The sequence below is a fragment of the Neurospora tetrasperma genome (assembly GCF_000213175.1).
Source record: "Neurospora tetrasperma FGSC 2508 unplaced genomic scaffold NEUTE1scaffold_81, whole genome shotgun sequence".
Classification (NCBI taxonomy): domain Eukaryota; kingdom Fungi; phylum Ascomycota; class Sordariomycetes; order Sordariales; family Sordariaceae; genus Neurospora; species Neurospora tetrasperma.
This window is the reverse complement of record NW_009799179.1, coordinates 6,670,940-6,688,596: the sequence shown is the minus strand read 5'-3', so window position 1 is coordinate 6,688,596 and position 17,657 is coordinate 6,670,940. Positions and strand designations below refer to the sequence as shown.

The 17,657-nt window shown below is 52.3% G+C and overlaps 5 protein-coding genes across 5 annotated transcripts; 1 reads left to right on the top strand and 4 right to left on the bottom strand.

Moving 5' to 3' along the window:
• Positions 1–3,144: 3,144 nt before the first annotated feature.
• NEUTE1DRAFT_126410 (uncharacterized protein) lies at positions 3,145–6,226 on the bottom strand (the record flags this gene model as incomplete). The annotated part of the gene is made up of 2 exons (XM_009858329.1): positions 3,145–5,277; positions 5,342–6,226. 2 exons carry the CDS (start codon positions 6,224–6,226, stop codon positions 3,145–3,147), a joined length of 3,018 nt encoding a protein of 1,005 aa, XP_009856631.1.
• Positions 6,227–9,191: 2,965 nt separating this feature from the next.
• On the bottom strand, positions 9,192–11,616 carry NEUTE1DRAFT_73194 (methionine adenosyltransferase ETH-1; the record flags this gene model as incomplete). Its single annotated transcript, XM_009858328.1, has 4 exons — positions 9,192–10,246; positions 10,313–10,978; positions 11,044–11,120; positions 11,532–11,616. The coding sequence occupies 3 exons, from the start codon at positions 11,101–11,103 to the stop codon at positions 9,785–9,787; spliced, it is 1,188 nt and encodes a 395-aa protein (XP_009856630.1).
• Positions 11,617–12,890: 1,274 nt separating this feature from the next.
• NEUTE1DRAFT_91889 (uncharacterized protein) lies at positions 12,891–14,259 on the top strand (the record flags this gene model as incomplete). Its single annotated transcript, XM_009858327.1, has 2 exons — positions 12,891–12,938; positions 13,014–14,259. 2 exons carry the CDS (start codon positions 12,891–12,893, stop codon positions 13,863–13,865), a joined length of 900 nt encoding a protein of 299 aa, XP_009856629.1.
• Positions 14,260–14,290: 31 nt separating this feature from the next.
• Positions 14,291–15,330, bottom strand: NEUTE1DRAFT_133512 (uncharacterized protein; the record flags this gene model as incomplete). The annotated part of the gene is made up of 2 exons (XM_009858326.1): positions 14,291–14,978; positions 15,203–15,330. 2 exons carry the CDS (start codon positions 15,249–15,251, stop codon positions 14,497–14,499), a joined length of 531 nt encoding a protein of 176 aa, XP_009856628.1.
• Positions 15,331–16,111: 781 nt separating this feature from the next.
• On the bottom strand, positions 16,112–17,563 carry NEUTE1DRAFT_91884 (uncharacterized protein; the record flags this gene model as incomplete). The annotated part of the gene is made up of 3 exons (XM_009858325.1): positions 16,112–16,931; positions 17,003–17,086; positions 17,235–17,563. 3 exons carry the CDS (start codon positions 17,265–17,267, stop codon positions 16,476–16,478), a joined length of 573 nt encoding a protein of 190 aa, XP_009856627.1.
• Positions 17,564–17,657: the final 94 nt, after the last annotated feature.

Sequence of the window (17,657 nt, the reverse complement as noted above, 5' to 3'; positions counted from 1 at the left end):
GTCTTTGACACAAACCCGAGTTGCCACTTAACGGAACGACAGCTAGAGACCCTTCACTTGGTGTTCTCCTCCACTCTCCTCTTCTCCCCTTCTCCTCCAGGCGCCCGAGTCACTGTAACATGAGGACTGTTTCCAAGTGCTACATGCTCAACTCACACCAAGTAGGACGACCAGCCGGCAACGGACTGGAATCTCAACAGACAGATGAGGGATAAGCGAGACACTTGTCTCTTTTCCGCGCAAATAGGGAAACGGGCGCCCAGGTTGTACGGCAGGCTGAGAAAGGACTAGTGAGGCAAAATAGGATACCAAAGCGAGTAATGCGGGTCAATGTATGCGACCTAGATGCATGTCTCGATCGTGAGGTGCGGACTGTACTCACCAGGCAGGACTAGCTGCGATAAAGTGTGTAGGGTAACAGGCGACTGACTGGGCTCGTATTGGATACATTCGCCTCAGGGAGAGCCCCGGCAAGGTTTTGACTTCCGGATTTCGTTCACTCTCTCACTCACTCAACCTCTTGAGGGGTGCAAGACGGGCATGGACTGATCTGGTCGGGTCGGTGGCTGACAACCCCCCTGACTTGCTGTAAGCGTGCGACCCAAGGTCTGCATGTCTTGCAGCGTCAAGAAACGGGCCAAGGCGGGTAATTGCAGGATTTGTGCGTATTATATGCAAAGAGCAAGCCTGGCGAAGAAGCCGTTGAGCGGGACTGCGGGATGACGAGGGTGGAGAGCAGCCAGCGGAGGTTCCAAGGGGGGGGGGGCAAACACGACGATTCCGGCTCACTCAACCCAACTCAACTTGACTCAGCTCTCCAGCAAGAATGGATACCTCATTTGTCAGAGAGACTAGCTATAGCAAAATCAGTCCTCCTGTTGGACGCTCGCTCGACTGTACTACCACGGCACTTCCAGCCTAGGTAGCTTCATACACGCATCTACCTACCTATGTGCGTACATCAGCCATCAGAAACATCCTCATCTCGATTGCGCTCCCCAGTTTCAGATGTAGGACACTGAGAGGTACGACAACATAGACCTACCAGGGTCGCGGTTTGCGTCTGACAAACGAGAAAAAAAAATCATTGGTACAACATCGAAGACTTCAGAGCAAGCTTCCACCTCAATAACGAAGAGATTGATTCTGCAGAACCATTTCACAACAGAAGAAACATGCTGCTAGAGCCGCCAAAATCCAGAACATACATCATAGAACATAATGGCTCGAAACCTCTCAAATCCAGCAGAAAACCCCATTTTCTACCGATCTACCTCTTTGTTGTTTTGCTCGCCCACGCAAACCTTTACGATGTTTCCGTCTGGAACCTAGGCTAGACAACGTTGCACCTCTTCCCTTGTTCGCCTCGTCTTCTCTTCCTTTCTCTTTTCCCCTCTCCTTCCATTTCTCACTCAGTCTTTTCTGAATCGGTCATGGTGAGCACAACACTGAGATGTGTGTGGATCGATTTTTTCTCTCTTTTTTTTTCTTTCTTTTTTCTTCTTCTTAAAGTTCTGGGGTAAAAAGGGAAGGAAGGGCAGACAAGTATCGTACGGCAGTGCATGAAGCTGTCTAAGGTTCAGCCTAAAGGTATTGACGCCCTGTTACATACCTACCGCTGGCGTTGTCGTAAGTAGTCGCACAACCAAACACACACCACAACGACACTTACTCAATCTCGCATGGAAGGCGTCTTCGAATTCTTCCAATTTGGCACCTTAACCTCCCTAGTCTATTGCTTTTTAAGGTTACCTACATAGATATCTTCCCTCGTCTTCGGAGTAACATTTCTTCGTTCCAGCCCTTCACACTTCGCTTGAGATCAAGTTGCCGGGTAGGCATGTCGTCAAGAAGACAGACAAATTTCACTCCTCACTCTCCTCACTCCTCACTCAGCAACAACATCAAGACCCAACGGGCGCCTATACTTACACCCGTGCGTGCCTGGGTGAGCCAAATCTCATGTCTCATCCTCTGATTAAAACATACATACATGCTGCGTAGACGCGAAACGATGAAGTACCTAGGCCGGAGTGAGCAGCGGCCAGAGTCCAGCAGCCAGCCAGCGGCTGCAGTGTGGTGTGTGTGATGCACCGTTGGTCCCAGTTTCGTTGGTTCTGTCTGTCTTGCTTTTACCCCCGTCCGTTTTTATGTGTTAGGTCAGGTTGCCAGGAGAGTTGTTAAACTGTCTGTCTGTGTGATGCAACTGAGTGAGTCCCGATCGATACACATCTCATTATGCTTGGCTCTGCAGTCCTCTCTGGCTTGAAGCCTAGGTATTATTGCCCTCTGGTCCTCCCTCAGGTCTCGTCATGCCTTTCATCACAGCATTTTGTTTATACTCGTGCTAGGACTAGAATCGTCTCATGACCCAGCCTGACCGGCACTCCTAGCTCCGATCTTCCCTCCCCGCCCCTCCTTCTCACATGTAGGAAGAAGAAAACTGTCATGCAACGTAGCCTCACGGACGACTCCACATGTTTGTATGTCAACTATTACAAAGGTCGGTGAGAGACATTATAAACGTTACGTGGATTGTATAAGTGCATATTGTTGTTGGAAAAAAATTGGGTATCGAAAAAATGTACATGAAACGAAAAGGGATGATACATATAAGTAGCCTGGTAGCTCCACCCAGAAAGTTAATACAGACAACGGTAAGAAGACAAGGAGGAGGAAAAAAAAAAAAGTAACAAAAAAAAAACATGGAACCGACACCCCTCATAGGCACTCGCTGAGCTTCACAGAACACCTTTTTCCGACCCTCGCTCCACCGGCCAGCCGAGGCTTCCTCCTGGATATTTCAGTTCTCCCCGCTTACAATACCTCTCACTTTCCATTCATTTGGCATTCATCGAACCAACCCTTAACAACCAATCCGTCTTCTCGATCGAAACTCATTAGGTATTAATAAACCGTCAAAGATATGACCAATATCGATAAAGTGGTATAAATATCGCTGTGTGATTGTGATTTTTTTTTTCGTGCCCGGTCGTCTGTTGCTTGCGCCGCCAACACCGTTCCCCATGAAACCATGAAAACCAAGGGCACATAAACAGAAACAGCTTCCAGCAGAAAGCAGTCGGAAGGCCCAAAAAGGAAAAAAAAACCGACCACAAATGAAGGGTTTCAACGCGAGTCCATTCACTGCTGCCCATCCGCACCCCCTTCAAACCCCTCCAAAATCTTCCTCGCCATATCAATTCTCCGCCTATACATCCTACTCTCCGCACTTGCCCTTCCATTCTCCGTCAATCCCAAAACGCACTTACCCAGACTGGCCACCAGTCTCTCGACAAGGTACTTGTCCTCGCGCAAAAGAGCCTGCAGAGCCGCCGGGTTGTCAAGACTGTTGCTCGTCAACCTCGAATCCGCTCGCTGATTCTCCGTTTCCTGTTGCTGTTCGCACACACTCGCCGTCTCGCTCAGGAGCACGCTCGAAATACTCCTGAGCTCCTGATCTGGCGTCAAGTAAACAGATTCCGGTGTCGAAACGGCGATGCTAACAGCCGGCACGACTGTGCTGGCGGTATTCCCTCTGTTGCGCTGCTTATTCGGCACCAAGGGAAAACTGCGATTTGTCCCGGCCGAGCCGATGGAGGATACAGATGGTCGGTGTTCGAGGTTATGCGTGCTGGCGACAGGGGAAATCGGACACCGGCGCACGGAGAGACTGCTGTTGCGGTTGTTGTTGTTGTTGTTAGGGTCGGGGTACTGCTGAGTGTCTGGACCGCTACCTCCTTCGTAGACGGACTGGAATGATTCGCGGTAACTGCGGATCGTGCCGGTGCTGGAGGTTTTGATGTTGGATATTCTTGAGCCATGGGCACGGCTGTCGACTCTGGTGTAGCCAGTTCCAGCGCTGAAGGAGGCGCTCTTCCGTTTACCTGCACTCTCAAAATCCGGGGTGTACTCGTCCTCGTAGGGATACTCATCATATACCTCCTCGCTAATAGAATCATCGGCTTCATAGTATCTCCTGGGGCGCCCTTCCTGTGCTGTCCGGAAAGTTTCAATTGTCGAGATTGAGTTGACGCTGCCCCGCCTGCTTCGACTGTGGAAGTTGATGCTCCTACTATCACTACCACCGCCGTTCATGCGTGTGTTTTCGTCGGTAATCGGGCCGCGGGTGGTTTCGACCGAATCTTCTGACGTGTAACTGGTTTCACTCCCTCGCCTGTCCATGTGTTGTTGGCTTAGAGCACCCATGGCGCTGTGTAGGAAGAAATGCTCGTAGTCGAATGCATCCTCGCGGTCTTCATGCGAGATTTGGTGCTGAACCGTATCGTGATAGAGCGATTCGCCACCAATGCTCATCTGATCGTCGTCGAGCTCTTGCGCATCCTCGAATTCCTCGTCCCCGTTTTCGGTAAATGCATCAAAGCTGTCCTCTTCCTGAGACATGTGCATGCCCGCAGTTGCCGAGGCCGGCTCGGGGAAATGGTCAATGGCTGACTCGAAGCTCCCTGAAACATCGCCCTCCTCGTACGAATCGTCTTCACTATCCAAATTTCCTCGCAGATGTCCATAGCTCCCTGGGTGCTCTCCGTCGAGACTCGAGTCCTGTTCGCCATTCCATGGGTTCCTTTGCAGAGATTCAGGCGTGAAGATTTCAGAGTTCCTCGCTGAAGGCGTCTCTGTGAACCACTGATCGACTTGAGCATGAGTAAACGGGCTAGGCGTCCTAAGGCTTTGTACGCTCCGTCGCTTAATGCTGTCGACCCGAGCCTGTTCCCGTAGACTAGATATTTTACCCTTTAGATCTTTCATCTGGTCCTTGATATCTCGCATTTGACTCGTGGGAGCAGGTGTAGAGAGTATATCCCTCGAGCTTCCGCTGCTATGGTCGCTACCGTAAGATGTCCCATGATAGGAATGAATGGGACTCTCGTCGTCATCCGGGGCGGTGCCATCCGGCCTCAAGGTTTTACCTGTCAATATGTTGTACGTCTGACGGTGGGCATCGTCTTCCCACCCTCCTCGGATGGCCTCCGCGCTTTTCGATGCCGTTATAGACTGCCTGGGATTTCCTCCGTGAGAACCCATGGCACTGTGCGACCTCTGGACGGATATCCGATATGGCAACCCATTCCGCATCGCGATATCGCTAGTCATTCGCGTATGGCCAGAGTAGTTAGCTGACGACGAACGGTACCCGCCGTTCCGGCTGTTGGCAGATGCCGTTCGCTGAGGGGGTGAGGGTGTGCCATCGGATGAAAGGGAGGGAGCAGTATAGTGAAGCGAGCTCCGTGCGCGACTCAGGTTACCCTCCATAGTCTATTAGGGAGAAAGTTAGTTCAATCATGCAATATATGGGACAAAGTTACACACAGTGACGTACGGTTAACCTCTTCTTCGCATTGGCCAGAATCTGCTCTGCTCTTCGGCTCAAGGCAGTCGTCGAGTAGGTAGACAACCTTTCACCGTTTTCACCACCCGCAACTCCCAGAAGATTCCGATCTCGGGGTATCGTTCCCTCAACATACGAGGAAGCCATGCTTTCCTCGTCATCACCCTGAAAAACACTATCATCTACACTAGCCGCATCGTCAATGTTGATGTCGGCAAGGAAAGCTGGCCGGTCCTCCATGGTTATGGTTGTGATTGTGCTGGTGCTCTCAGTGCTCATTCTCCTCTCTTTTTGCGCGGTCAAACTGGGCTTCAGTCTCTTGGCCAATCCTGACTGGCCCGTTACGGGTGAAGCTGACCGCAGCACAGCATCGATACTGTCGTTCCTCCTATGCGTAGCCGGGCCTCTGAGGCGGGTTGGCGAGGGCCGCCCAGGAGTGCTCTCCACCTCGGTCACTTCCCCGATATCCGAGAGGATGGTGCCATTCCCATATATTATGGGCGTGGTCGGCGTCAATGGTGCTGAGGACCCATATGTGTTTTGCTGGTTGTATCCCATTTGCGCCGAGTTGACGGCAAACATCTTGTGTAAGTCCGAAGTGGCCGTCACAGCAGCCTGGGCGCTCCTCCACATCATAAACTTGGACCGGATGCGGGCGTCTATCTCGGAGTCGGGGGAGTTGCCGTGGCCGTAGTACGGGTCGTCGGGCAATATCATGTCCGGATTCGAGAGCGTGGGTGACGCCGGAACAGACGATGAAGGGGAGGTCTGAGACTGTGGCTGTGGCTGTGGTCGTTGTTGTTGTTGAAGCCCACGACCGGGGGTGTGAAGGTTCGCCGTTTCCATGGCGGCCGATCGAGCTGTTATAGCGGCCATGGCGTACAGCTAGCTGGCCCGTCGGAGATTCGATGCTGCAGGTGCTGTGCGTTTAGGGCGCTGCTACTGCAAGCAACACCTAATAGCCTGGGTCCAACGGCAGCACCTCCACTAGGTTCTGGGCCGTCGAAAATGTCAAGATCCACCTCCACAAGAACGGCGCATGCACGGGGCACGCCCACGTCACTCTGGAATCTCTCAAGCAATTGATTGTTTCCCCCGGCTGTTTGTTGACTTTATCACCCCTCAAACGCTTCTTTTCGTTTTTGTCACTTTTTGATCTCTCCGGAGCTTTCCGTGTGTTGTGGCTGCTCGCGTGTGTCGTGCGGGAAAGCCGGGTGCGGTGCAGGCGCAACGCAACGCAGGCGCACTAGAGGTAAGTATGGGTAGGTCTGTTTGTTTGGCGAAAAACAGACCCGTTCTTCCCTTTTCTTTGGTCGATTTGGTGATTTGTTTGTGTTTGCCCACGCGGTAAAGGGCAGGGGGGAAGCGGAGAGGCGTCGCCGAGTGCGTCGAAGAGATCTGTAAAGGTACCTAGGTAGTAGGTAGGTACGTCTTAAGGCGTACAAGACAAAGGGAAACTCCAGCTCTTCAGTTGACTCTCGTCTTTAGTTTACCCAAACAGGCAATCGATATCAACGTCAACCGGCAAGGCACTCCACGATGACTGAGGGAATGGATCAATCGGTGATTCGGTGTTCGAAGTCGACATTGGGCGTCCGTCAAAAGTGAGCCATCCTGCGACGACTGCGTAAGTGAGATCGTTGTTCGAGAAAGGGTCGCGCGTAGGAAGGTAAATTGGATCAAGGAGAAGGACAACGGAGCGGATGCCCGGACTTTGCAAGTGCCACCAGCCCGGATAGGTCTTTTCGCGCTCGACAAAAAAACAAAAAAAGGCAACAACTGAACGTTTGCAGCTTGAGCAAATCGATAGGAAGAAATTAGACGTTGCAAAGTCCTCTCTTCACATCCACATGGAAGAAACTCGACACGGCACCTCCCCTAGCCAGCACAAAATGGTTAGCCTCTCTTCTCCCTTCTGGACCGCACTTCCTCTGGGCTCTCTCTCATGGGAGATTGCATTGCCGGCGGGAACCACTCTTTGACTTTCAACACTCTCGAAATGGCAAGGATAGGGGCTAGTACAGGGATTTATTCGACGGAGAGACCGGGGGGGTCTGAAGAAAACGTGGGCGGCCCCCCTCCAACAACCCCGGCCACAAAGTCAATCCAGTCGGATTCATCGAGTACCTGAATGCCCAGCACATTGACCGTGGGCGCCGTGACATCCTCCGTGGGGCTAATAATTTATAGAGGGGAGGGGGGGGGGGGGGGCACTCGGGGAAGAATTTCACAACTTAGCACTCGTCGGTATGAACCGACCAACCAGAAGAAAGCAACCGTGGGATTCGGCCATATTGGTGCACCACCCGTCACCCAATCGTCACCATCGATGGGATCCAATCGTCACCATCAATGGGATAGTTGGATACCCAGGAAGGAGAAGGGAAAAGGAAGGCAAAGAAGAGCCAGCGAGTCGTAAAGAACCACTGCCCTAGGCACTTTGGCCAATAACTCAATACAATTGCCAGTTGAGCTGCAGTCAGTAAAGACCTAGAAGGAAATCACTTGCTGGCTCAAGCCAGGGGCACTGCTATGAAGCCAGGCCCAAATTCCTCTTTCTCGATCGATCATCGCCACGTCTTTCGTCCACCGGGTCCGTCCCCTTAGCCGCGATGTCGAGTTGCACAACATCAAGCAGTACTTCCACATCGATACCAGCCGGCGATCCTCTCTCTTCGTATGTATGCAAGTCAAACGATAACATCATCCATGCCATCGGAATGCCGTGGGCGCTGACCCGTGCTTGTACGTAGGTCAAGTTGATTGAAGTGGAGTCAGACCATACAAGGAGTTCACAGATGAACACCCTCGACGACACCATCATCAACGACTCGGCACCCAATTCGCTACCCAATTCGCTACCTAAGTATCTCTTGCAAGACAACGCTTCGGCACGATCCCATTCTGCCGTCTGTCTGCGCCTAGGCCCCGAAGGGTCGGGCTTCCGTTAGCGTCCTGTATGCAAGTACGCAAAGGGGCTGCCGTTGAAGACACCCGAGACACACTTCGTGACTAGGTACGAAAAGACAAAAAAACCGGTGCGAACAGACATGGTAGAAGATGCAAATCATAGCCGACAATCAGTACCATGGTATCCTGTCCATGCGTTCCCAGAGAAAGGGACGTTTGCCCTTTTAGGCCGCCTCCAGGCCCCAGGGAAAAAAAGTCTCCGAACTTGAACAAGCACTGGACCCGACATGGATCGAAGCGGTGGTCCCCGATTACACGGCAAAAGCATGCATGCATGCCCTGCCCAAGCCCTCCAGATGATGATCGCTCGCAATGCCATGTAAAAGACAACACTCCTTTGTCCTCCGGTCTCATGCGTTTGCGGGCGATGCACAACAGCACGGGATGGGTCCGTTGAAGCCATGGATCAGGGGTTCACGCCCTTTGGCTCACTCCCATTCTTGAGCCACTCCGGTCACGATTGAGCTGACCGAGCAAACTCCCAAAGAAGAACAACAGGAAGATCGTTTCGGCCCTGCCTACCCGCTAAAAAAGATCGACCAAAGGAAGTGTTCATGCCTATTTCCAGAATTTCAACTTATTTCCATTGTGCCCCCGGCCACTGCGAGCAGTGCCATGGACTCAATACGGATACTCAGGTCTATCATTGCTCGAGACTCAACAATGGTAAATTAATTCAATGCTAACAAGGTTGCCACACATCGACCCGCGAGTCAAACCCAATCCACCCACTGAGGGCAAGACAATACTAACGACCCCGTGGCACAATCTTTTGTTGTCGACGCCATTATTCTCTTTGTGTCCCAAGGATTCGTAGGTGACAAGTTGTCAGACATGGCTGGAAGTCAATAGCAAGGCGAGGCTCAAGTAACGAGATGGATGCAGTAAAGTATTGTTTGTCCTCAAATGGGTCTTCATTGATTAACGCCTAGTAACGCTTCAGACGCTAGATGCCTCAAAATTTAAAGGCACCATCCTCCTCCATGATCAAACCCCATAGAGCTCCATATATTTTCTTTTTCTTTGCCTGTCCTACAGAGACCTCTCTGTCTCCTCCACTGCCGAGCCAATGGCCAATTACCGGCGTCTAAGGATATAGGATAGGAAACGAAAAGATGTTGAAGTTCTTTTGTTTTCCCCTGAACGCCGATGCTGTATTCCTCAAATGTTCGTCACCCTTCGGGTATCGCAAAACGTCATGAATTGGGCCTTCCTGGCTCATGCAAGTCTTTGTTGAAAGACACCTACCACCCACCGGTCTGACCCCCTCTTTATGAAAGGTGTTTGTATTCATAAACTCCCGAGGCAAACAAGACCACATGAAACACGTTGGATATGTCTAAACCCAACCGTACGCCCATTGTAAATGCCAAAATAAAAAGAATCTAAAAAAGATAGCCAACAAATTCACGAGACTATATCAGCAGGGGCAACTGAGCCACCTGCGAGAATATCTGTCCCAGTTTAGAATTTGAGAGCCTTGGGCTTCTCCCAGCTGAAGGACTGGTTGGTACCAAAGTGGCCGTTCTTGGCGGTCTGGAGGTAGATGGGCTTGGCAAGATCGAGCTCCTTGACAATGACACCGGGGCGGAGATCGAAGTTGTTGCGGATGATCTGGACGAGCTCCTCAGAGGTCTTGTCAGAGGTGCCGTAGGTATCGACGTAGATGGAGAGGGGCTCAGCGACACCGATAGCGTAGGAGAGCTGAACAAGGGCACGGCGGGCAAGGCCAGCGGCAACGAGAGACTTGGCGATCCAGCGGCCGACGTAGGCAGCGGAACGATCGACCTTGGAGAAGTCCTTGCCGGAGAAGGCACCACCACCGTGGGCACCCCAGCCACCATAGGTGTCGACGATGATCTTACGGCCAGTAAGACCGGCATCACCCTGGGGACCACCGATGACGAAGAGACCGGAAGGCTGGATCTGTAGTGGAAATAACGTGTCAGTGATGCCGCCAAAGTAGGCTAAATTGACAGGTTTTGGACTTACGTGGTAGACGGTCTTCTCATCGAGATACTTGGCGGGGATGGTAGTCTTGATGATCTTCTCAAGGATCTCCTTGCGGAGCTCCTCAGTGGTGATCTCGGGAGCGTGCTGAGCGGAGACGACGACGGTGTCGACGCGGAGGGGAACGACGGCACCGTTGTCGTGCTTGTACTCGATAGTGACCTGAGTCTTGGTGTCGGGGCGGAGCCAGGGGAGGGAACCGTCACGGCGGGCAGCGGACATGGCGGCGTTGAGCTTGTGGGCGAAAAGGAGAGTCAAGGGGAAGAGCTCGGGGGTCTCGTCGGTGGCATAGCCGAACATGATACCCTGATCACCGGCACCGAGGTTCTCGAGACGGTCGTCAAGGTGAAGACCCTGAGCAATATCAGGGGACTGCTCCTCAATGGCAACAAGGAGGTTGCAGGTCTTGTAGTCGAAGCCCTTGGAGGAGTCATCGTAGCCGATGTCCTTGATGGCGTTGCGGACAACCTTCTGGTAGTCGAGCTTGGCCTTGGTGGTGATCTCACCGAAGACCATGATCATACCAGTCTTGGTGGCGGTCTCGCAAGCGACCTTGGAGAGAGGGTCCTCGGCCAAGCAGGCATCGAGAATGGCATCGGAAACCTGATCGGCGATCTTGTCGGGGTGACCCTCACCGACGGACTCGGACTGTACAGGTCGGATCAGCGAGTGGTTCGGCCATGGGCATATGCAGAGTGTCGGCGCAGACTTACGGTGAAGAGGAAGGTTCCCTCGTTGTAGTGCTTCGCACCGTTAACACCGTTGGTGGCCATTGTCTCTGATGTGGTTTCTGGGAGGAGTTAGCAATGTGCGCGCACAAAAGGCCAAGAGCTGAACGATTATGACTCGAAGAGAAAGGGGTTGAAGAGACAATTGGGTGGATGTGAAGCTTGGAAGTGCAAGAGGACACGGTCAACCGACTAATCACCCGGGCGCAAGGCGATGTACGGTATAGGAAGTTCGGGATGGCAGAGAGAGAGAGAAAAGAGGTGGTGAAGACTCCAATGGCAAGACACTTTGCTCGTTGAAGCCAGATGGTGTTTGGACCAAGGAGCCTGCACAATGGAGCTGCGATTGCCTTGTCCAGGATGCAGAATGACGCCTCAAAACTTTTTCTTTTTGGAGGACACGGGTTCGACACGTGGGGAGAGGGCTCTTGGGTTGGGATTGTTGGGGTTCGTCTTGACTGGAAGTGACTCACCTTCTGGTTGCGACGAAGCAAAAGACAGAGGAAGCAGAACCTACAAGAGGGAATGAAGTTAAGAAGAGGAAAGAGATTGAGGGCTAGGAAGGAGCGGAGTTTATGTGGAAAGAAAACGGGGGAGGTGGGTGTGGGAGTATTTGAGGAATTTTGCATCCAGTCGCGGACCCTGATGGAAAGGAGGCCGGGTTTCGGGCGCCAGAGACGGGATGGCGGGGTAACGAGAAACTTTCAATTCCGAATTGGTGTACAAAATAACAAATTCTGCCAGGGCTACTAAGGAAGAAACATGCACGAGCTGGGCGGGGCTCCCCTACGATGGCGAATTATGCGCGGGGATCACGGCAAGAAAGAACGGACCATCTCCATTTTACGCTTTCACGTGTAGGCGTCTAGCGTCTACGTCTGGCCATGATCAAGTGGCAGCAGGAGAGCGGGCAGAACGAATGGATCATTGATCTTAGACTCTGGGATATCAGGCTGAGTGGTGAACCCAAGTGCACTCTATAGGTAGACGTCCGAGATCGTGAACATGATCCAGCCGTCTGGATAGAGATAACCTCGAGATCGTTCTTTCTGTTGGAGTGCAGGAACTCGATCTCATCTGAAGTTCTTCAACATCTGCAGCGGCACGCAACCGCCCAGCGGCCGACGGTTCGGCCGACACCACATATTTTGTAGCGTGCCCCGGCCGGGTATGGTGTAGTGTACATAACATGTCAAAAGTCTGGATGTGACATTGGACCCGCTTTTTGAGAGAAGGAGAAATTGCGCAATCGCAGCCCTCTGGTCGTCCAATAAGTCGAAGGGTGGTGCCTTTTGGGTACCTTTGTTTGCCCTGCGAGCTCTGCCCGCGCATCGCTCTCATGGAAGCACACCGCATTTGACGCCATTCGTTGACATGATGTGACCCCAGTGGGGCACCTAGGTACTGATAGTGTAGATGCCGCAAAAAATTTATCAAGGCGCGCTTACACCGGCAGGCATGTCTCGTGGCAATCGTGCCTGCAGCAGCGGCAACGCTATCAGTATCCGTATCAGAAGTAGAAAGTTTGGCGATCGAGTCCGGGTATCGAGGCAACCTTTTCGTCACCAGTCGCATCATTTCGCATTGACGGGATTTTCCTTGTCACACCTGCACAGCACACAGCATCCGTTCCGAGCCCGAATAGACATCAACGACAATCCCACAAAGCTTCGTTCACACACCAAGATTCAGGTATCCAATCCTTTCGCCAGATCACCCCGCCGTATCACCGTCGCGCATCCGTCCAGTTGGGCTGCAGCTCAGAGTCGACAAGTAACTCCTCTCCACCATCCATATACGCACATCCTAGACGTCGGAGCATCATCGCAGCCATGAGCAAGTACGGCGTGATGGTGATGGGCCCCGCGGGGGCGGGAAAGGTAGGCTAGGCTCTTAGTTAACAGCAATTCCCCGTCTGCGCTTTCCGCTGGTTCTCTAACGGCTTGGTGTGCCAGTCCACCTTTTGCGCATCGCTCATCACACATCTTCAACTTAACCGGCGCTCTGCTTTCTACGTGAACCTCGATCCCGCCGCCGAATCATTCGAACACACGCCCGATCTCGACATCAAGGACCTGATATCTCTAGAGGATGTGATGGACGAGATGAAGCTCGGCCCCAACGGCGGCCTGATCTACTGCTTCGAGTTCCTCATGGAGAACCTCGACTTCCTGACCGAGGCACTGGACTCGCTGACCGAGGAGTACCTCATTATCTTTGATATGCCGGGTCAGATCGAGCTTTACACGCATATTCCAATCCTTCCTACCCTTGTCAAGTTCCTCACAACACCCGGCGCCCTGGACATTCGATTGTGCGCTGCATACCTGCTGGAAGCTACCTTTGTCGTCGATCGTGCCAAATACTTTGCAGGTTCCCTGAGCGCCATGAGCGCTATGATCATGCTGGAAGTCCCACATATCAACATTCTCAGCAAGATGGATCTGGTCAAGAACCAAGTAAGGAAGAAGGACCTCAAGAAGTTTATAACGCCGGATACCTCGTTGTTGCTTGACGATCCAGCGGACCTTGCCAGGAGGAAGGCGGGCGAGGACACCTCGGATGACCAGTACGCCGATCCCCAGGATAAGAACGCCATGCTGTCTGGCGCGACGTTCAAGCGCCTCAACACAGCTGTCGCGCAACTGCTTGAAACCTTCAGCATGGTCAGCTACCTGAAGCTGGATTCCACCGACGAGGACAGTGTTGGGGCAATTCTGAGCTACATTGATGACTGCATACAATACCACGAAGCACAAGAACCACGGGAGCTGAAGGACGAAGAGTTTGACGAGTCTGAGGAATAGCTGGGAAGAGGAATGATTCGCAGCTTGGGAATGAAGGGGTCTCCAGATTTTGACTGAATTACAAATGGATTCGTCATTACCATATGGGCAAAATGTATAGGGATTCTGCATAGCGACGGCGTCGGGGAAGAAGATACAAGTTTGGCTCACCGAAAAAGAATGGGATGGGGTACGGAAGCAAAGCAATAATGATCTATATGTTCTTTTCCCACTTGACTACCAAAGCCCTTAAAACAACGCAAGGTCACCGCCTGTAACATTCATGTCCTCGATCCTTCGCACCTCCAAGGTCGCAGATCTCGAACATTGCCTGACAGGAAACGCCGTAACGCCATGGGATATGCGGTATTCCAACAGCCAGCCACCCTCCAACTTTTATCGTCGTGTCATCGTGATTTCGTCCGTAAAGCCAAAAAAAAAATCCACCCCGTATTCTCCTCCGCGAAGCATCGATTCTCCATCTCTCCTTTTCAAGAGTGATCGTCTTCTTCATAGTCATCATCCAAAATATCTCCACCATCATCTTGATCTTCCATCGCTGCCTGCCCTTTCCGCTTCACCCTGACGCCCTCCCCTTATCCACCCTTGCCTCTTCCTTGCTATCCAACGACATATCTCCCGCTTCTCCTCGTTAAGCACGGTCATACTTAGCATGACCCCTCGCCTTATCCTGCGCCTCGTACCTCTGCCACTCGGTCATGAAGAAATTCCAAATGCCCAGTCCATACCCGCTCGCCCTGCCCAGCCAGAACGTCGCATCTCTCGCGCTCTGCTCCATTCCGCGCCTGTACACCCAGCTCGCGACCGCCGCCATACCCGCCCAGAACACCAGCGTGAACGCAAGCCTGGTGAAAAACATGAGCACCCGTCGCATCCAGCTCAGAACCTGCAGCACCATGACCAGCAGCAACAGCACGCCGGCGAGAATGACCACGTCGGGGGAGGCGTAGATGTATGCCGTTAGCCGCTCAACAAGCGGCTGCATGATCGGGATGAGAGTGGAGATGAAGGCTTCGATTGTTGACATTATGTGCCGCTTGAGAGATTGGATGGCGGAGTCGGGCGAGAGGAGGTGTTGACGGGCGAGGGAGAGGTAGGGGTCTGGGAGGACACCTATGATGAGAAGAAGAAAAGAAGATGGTGGGTTAGCGGACGGGATCCATCACAGAAAGAGGGAGGAAGGTGATGGGTTTTATGATGAGGTAAAAGCAAAAGATGTCCACGTCAAAGTGTGAATCGCAACGTGGCGCTTTGGGCTCTTTTGCATTCTTTTGGGCTGGCATGCTGGTGAAGACTGGGGAAGTTCGGGGAGTGCGACAGGTTGGCGCAAAACTTACCAGTAAGAAGCTGGAGAGCCCATTCGATGGGGAGGTTGAATGGATCCATAGTGTTTGACAATGATCTTGCCGTGGCCTGTAGAGATTGGTGGGTAGTCGCGCGAAGCAAGGAGGTCTTATACAAAGTTCTGGCGAGGAAACAAGCGAAAATGTGAAATGCGATTTGCGATTGCGGTATCTGTTATGTTGTTTTGGAAGGGAAACGTGGTGGGGTAGTTGTGGTTTGAGGAAGTGAAAAAGAACCAGTGGAGCGACGGCGATGTTAGCGATTTCGTGGAGGCGGGGGGCTTTATCTTATCAACTGACCAGGCAACGGAGTGTGGGGCTTGGGTCACCGTTTGGGTTGTTCTCACCCTCTTCTTGTCATCTCTCACCAGGCTGCCCGAGATGGCGGCAACAGCGTTTGAAGCCCAACTGATAATGAAGGTAACCCTTCACTCCCGGTGGGGCTTGTATACTACGTGTACACCTCTAATGGGAGCATTGCAGTCGTGGGAGAACCTTTGAACCTAATTGTGGCCTTCCTCGCTCAGCTCTTCGAGGTGGCTTGTGACGGAATGTAATTCCGATGATTTTCCTTATTCGATCTAAGTAGGTTGTACGCTCTTTGGGGTGGACGGGAGGCACTTGGCAGTCCTCGCATTGCATGAACCGCAGCCTGGCAAAGCAGTAACGATACAAAGCAGCCGCATTGGTCTCTTAATTGAAAATCAATGACCACCATCTCTAGTAACCGTCTACTATGAGTACTTCTTCTTCATGACTCCCGTCCATTTTCTGCTTCTCATGAAAAACTGCGTCGTGGGGAACTTTCTGCTCTAATTGACCTTAATACGACGTGTTATGGGTCTCTAGAATCTCAATCGGTTAGACAGCCCATATTAGCTTGTCGAGTTCAGTGAGCGTTCTGGCCATTTACAGTATTATTATTCTGTAATGTACAGTAAAAGTCTATAGACTATCAAAACTCCCGTTTGGGATCAACGCTAACAACCTCAGCAGCGATTCCACATCTCAATCATTGAACCACATGTTTAACAAGCAAGTCTTGCGCTACAAGACCGTGATAAAGACGCGGGCCAGTTCAAAGCCCGCTCAAACGTCGTCCACGATATCATTAACCTCAGAGTCGAGTCACAGCTACTCATGCCTGTCGTTGACATGGTTGCATGACCTCTCTACCCCTGAAACCGCCCCTGACATAAATCCAACTCTTCACCTCGGGGTACTCTCCTGATCTGGCAGCTGGACGGTAAAGGATGCCGAAGTTCCCTTATTGCGCCTTCTTCGCCTTCCTGCTCTCCCGGAACTTGGCAATCTCAACCGCCACAGCCTTATCCACGCGCGTCTTGAGCTCCGGGCGGTAGCCCAGCATGAACAAGAGTTCAAGCCAGACGAACAGCGGAGCGAGGAAGATGGCCTGGAAGAGGTTGTCCAGGAGGGCAGGGGCACGGCCCTCAAATTTGCCGTGGCCGAGGAACTGCGCCAGCCAGCTCACAATATGGACGACAATGGCAACCTTGGTGGTCAAGACTGGGTCGGCAATGCGGAGATAGTTGGTGAATGCGCAAGCACCGAGGCAAATGAGCGCCAATGCGGTGCCGGCGACCGGCTCCAGGAGAACGTATAGTCCGCCCCATGTCAGAGCCGCGAAGGTGCCCAGGTTTGGCTCTAGGTAAGGTACCTGGAGCCAGGAGGGGAGTGTGAAGAACGGTCCATAGTTGGAGGCCTAGTTTGGAAGCATGAGGCGTGTGAGAACATGTCGCTAGGGACGAGGGAAAGTGGTTCGAGAATTCATACAATTTCAAAGGCCGAGAAGAGGATTAAAGGTACACATATCATGTGGATGACTACATTAACGTGATTAGAGTGGTAAGCACCATACTGCAAGCAGGGAGAGAACAAGTTAGCGAGAGGCTCCAGTTTGTGAATTTCGAGCGAGGTGAAGTGGACGAAACAAGCAAGGGTTGCCCAAGCAGGCCGACTTGGAGCATGTAGGTAGAGCTTGGAAATCTCAGGCAACAAAGCTTACAAAGGTGAGTTGCTTTTCTAGGTTGAGGGACATGGTGAAAGTGGTGCTTCGGATTTGCCCAGTATGATTAGGTTGGTGCTGTAGACAGCCTTGAGGTTCAGAGTGTGAATGGATGGCGAGATCTCGCTCAGTTCCGTGAGACCCGAGACAGGAGAGCGACGGTGGATGTCAAGACGAGATGCGTCGAGGGCGACCAGTGAAGAGAGGAAATGAATCACTGCCACATGTATATAAATGAGCAACAGGTGGAATTGGTAGTGTTCTAAAAGCAGAGCGTGCAGCTAGTGAAGACCAGAGAGCGGCGGGATCTGGTGATGTGGGAGTCTGTCTGGTGTTCCACTCCGCATATCCATCTTCTTATTCTCAGAGGGCTAAAAGCTACGTGTGGATGCCTCGGTTGTGGAGTCGCCATCAACAGGAGCA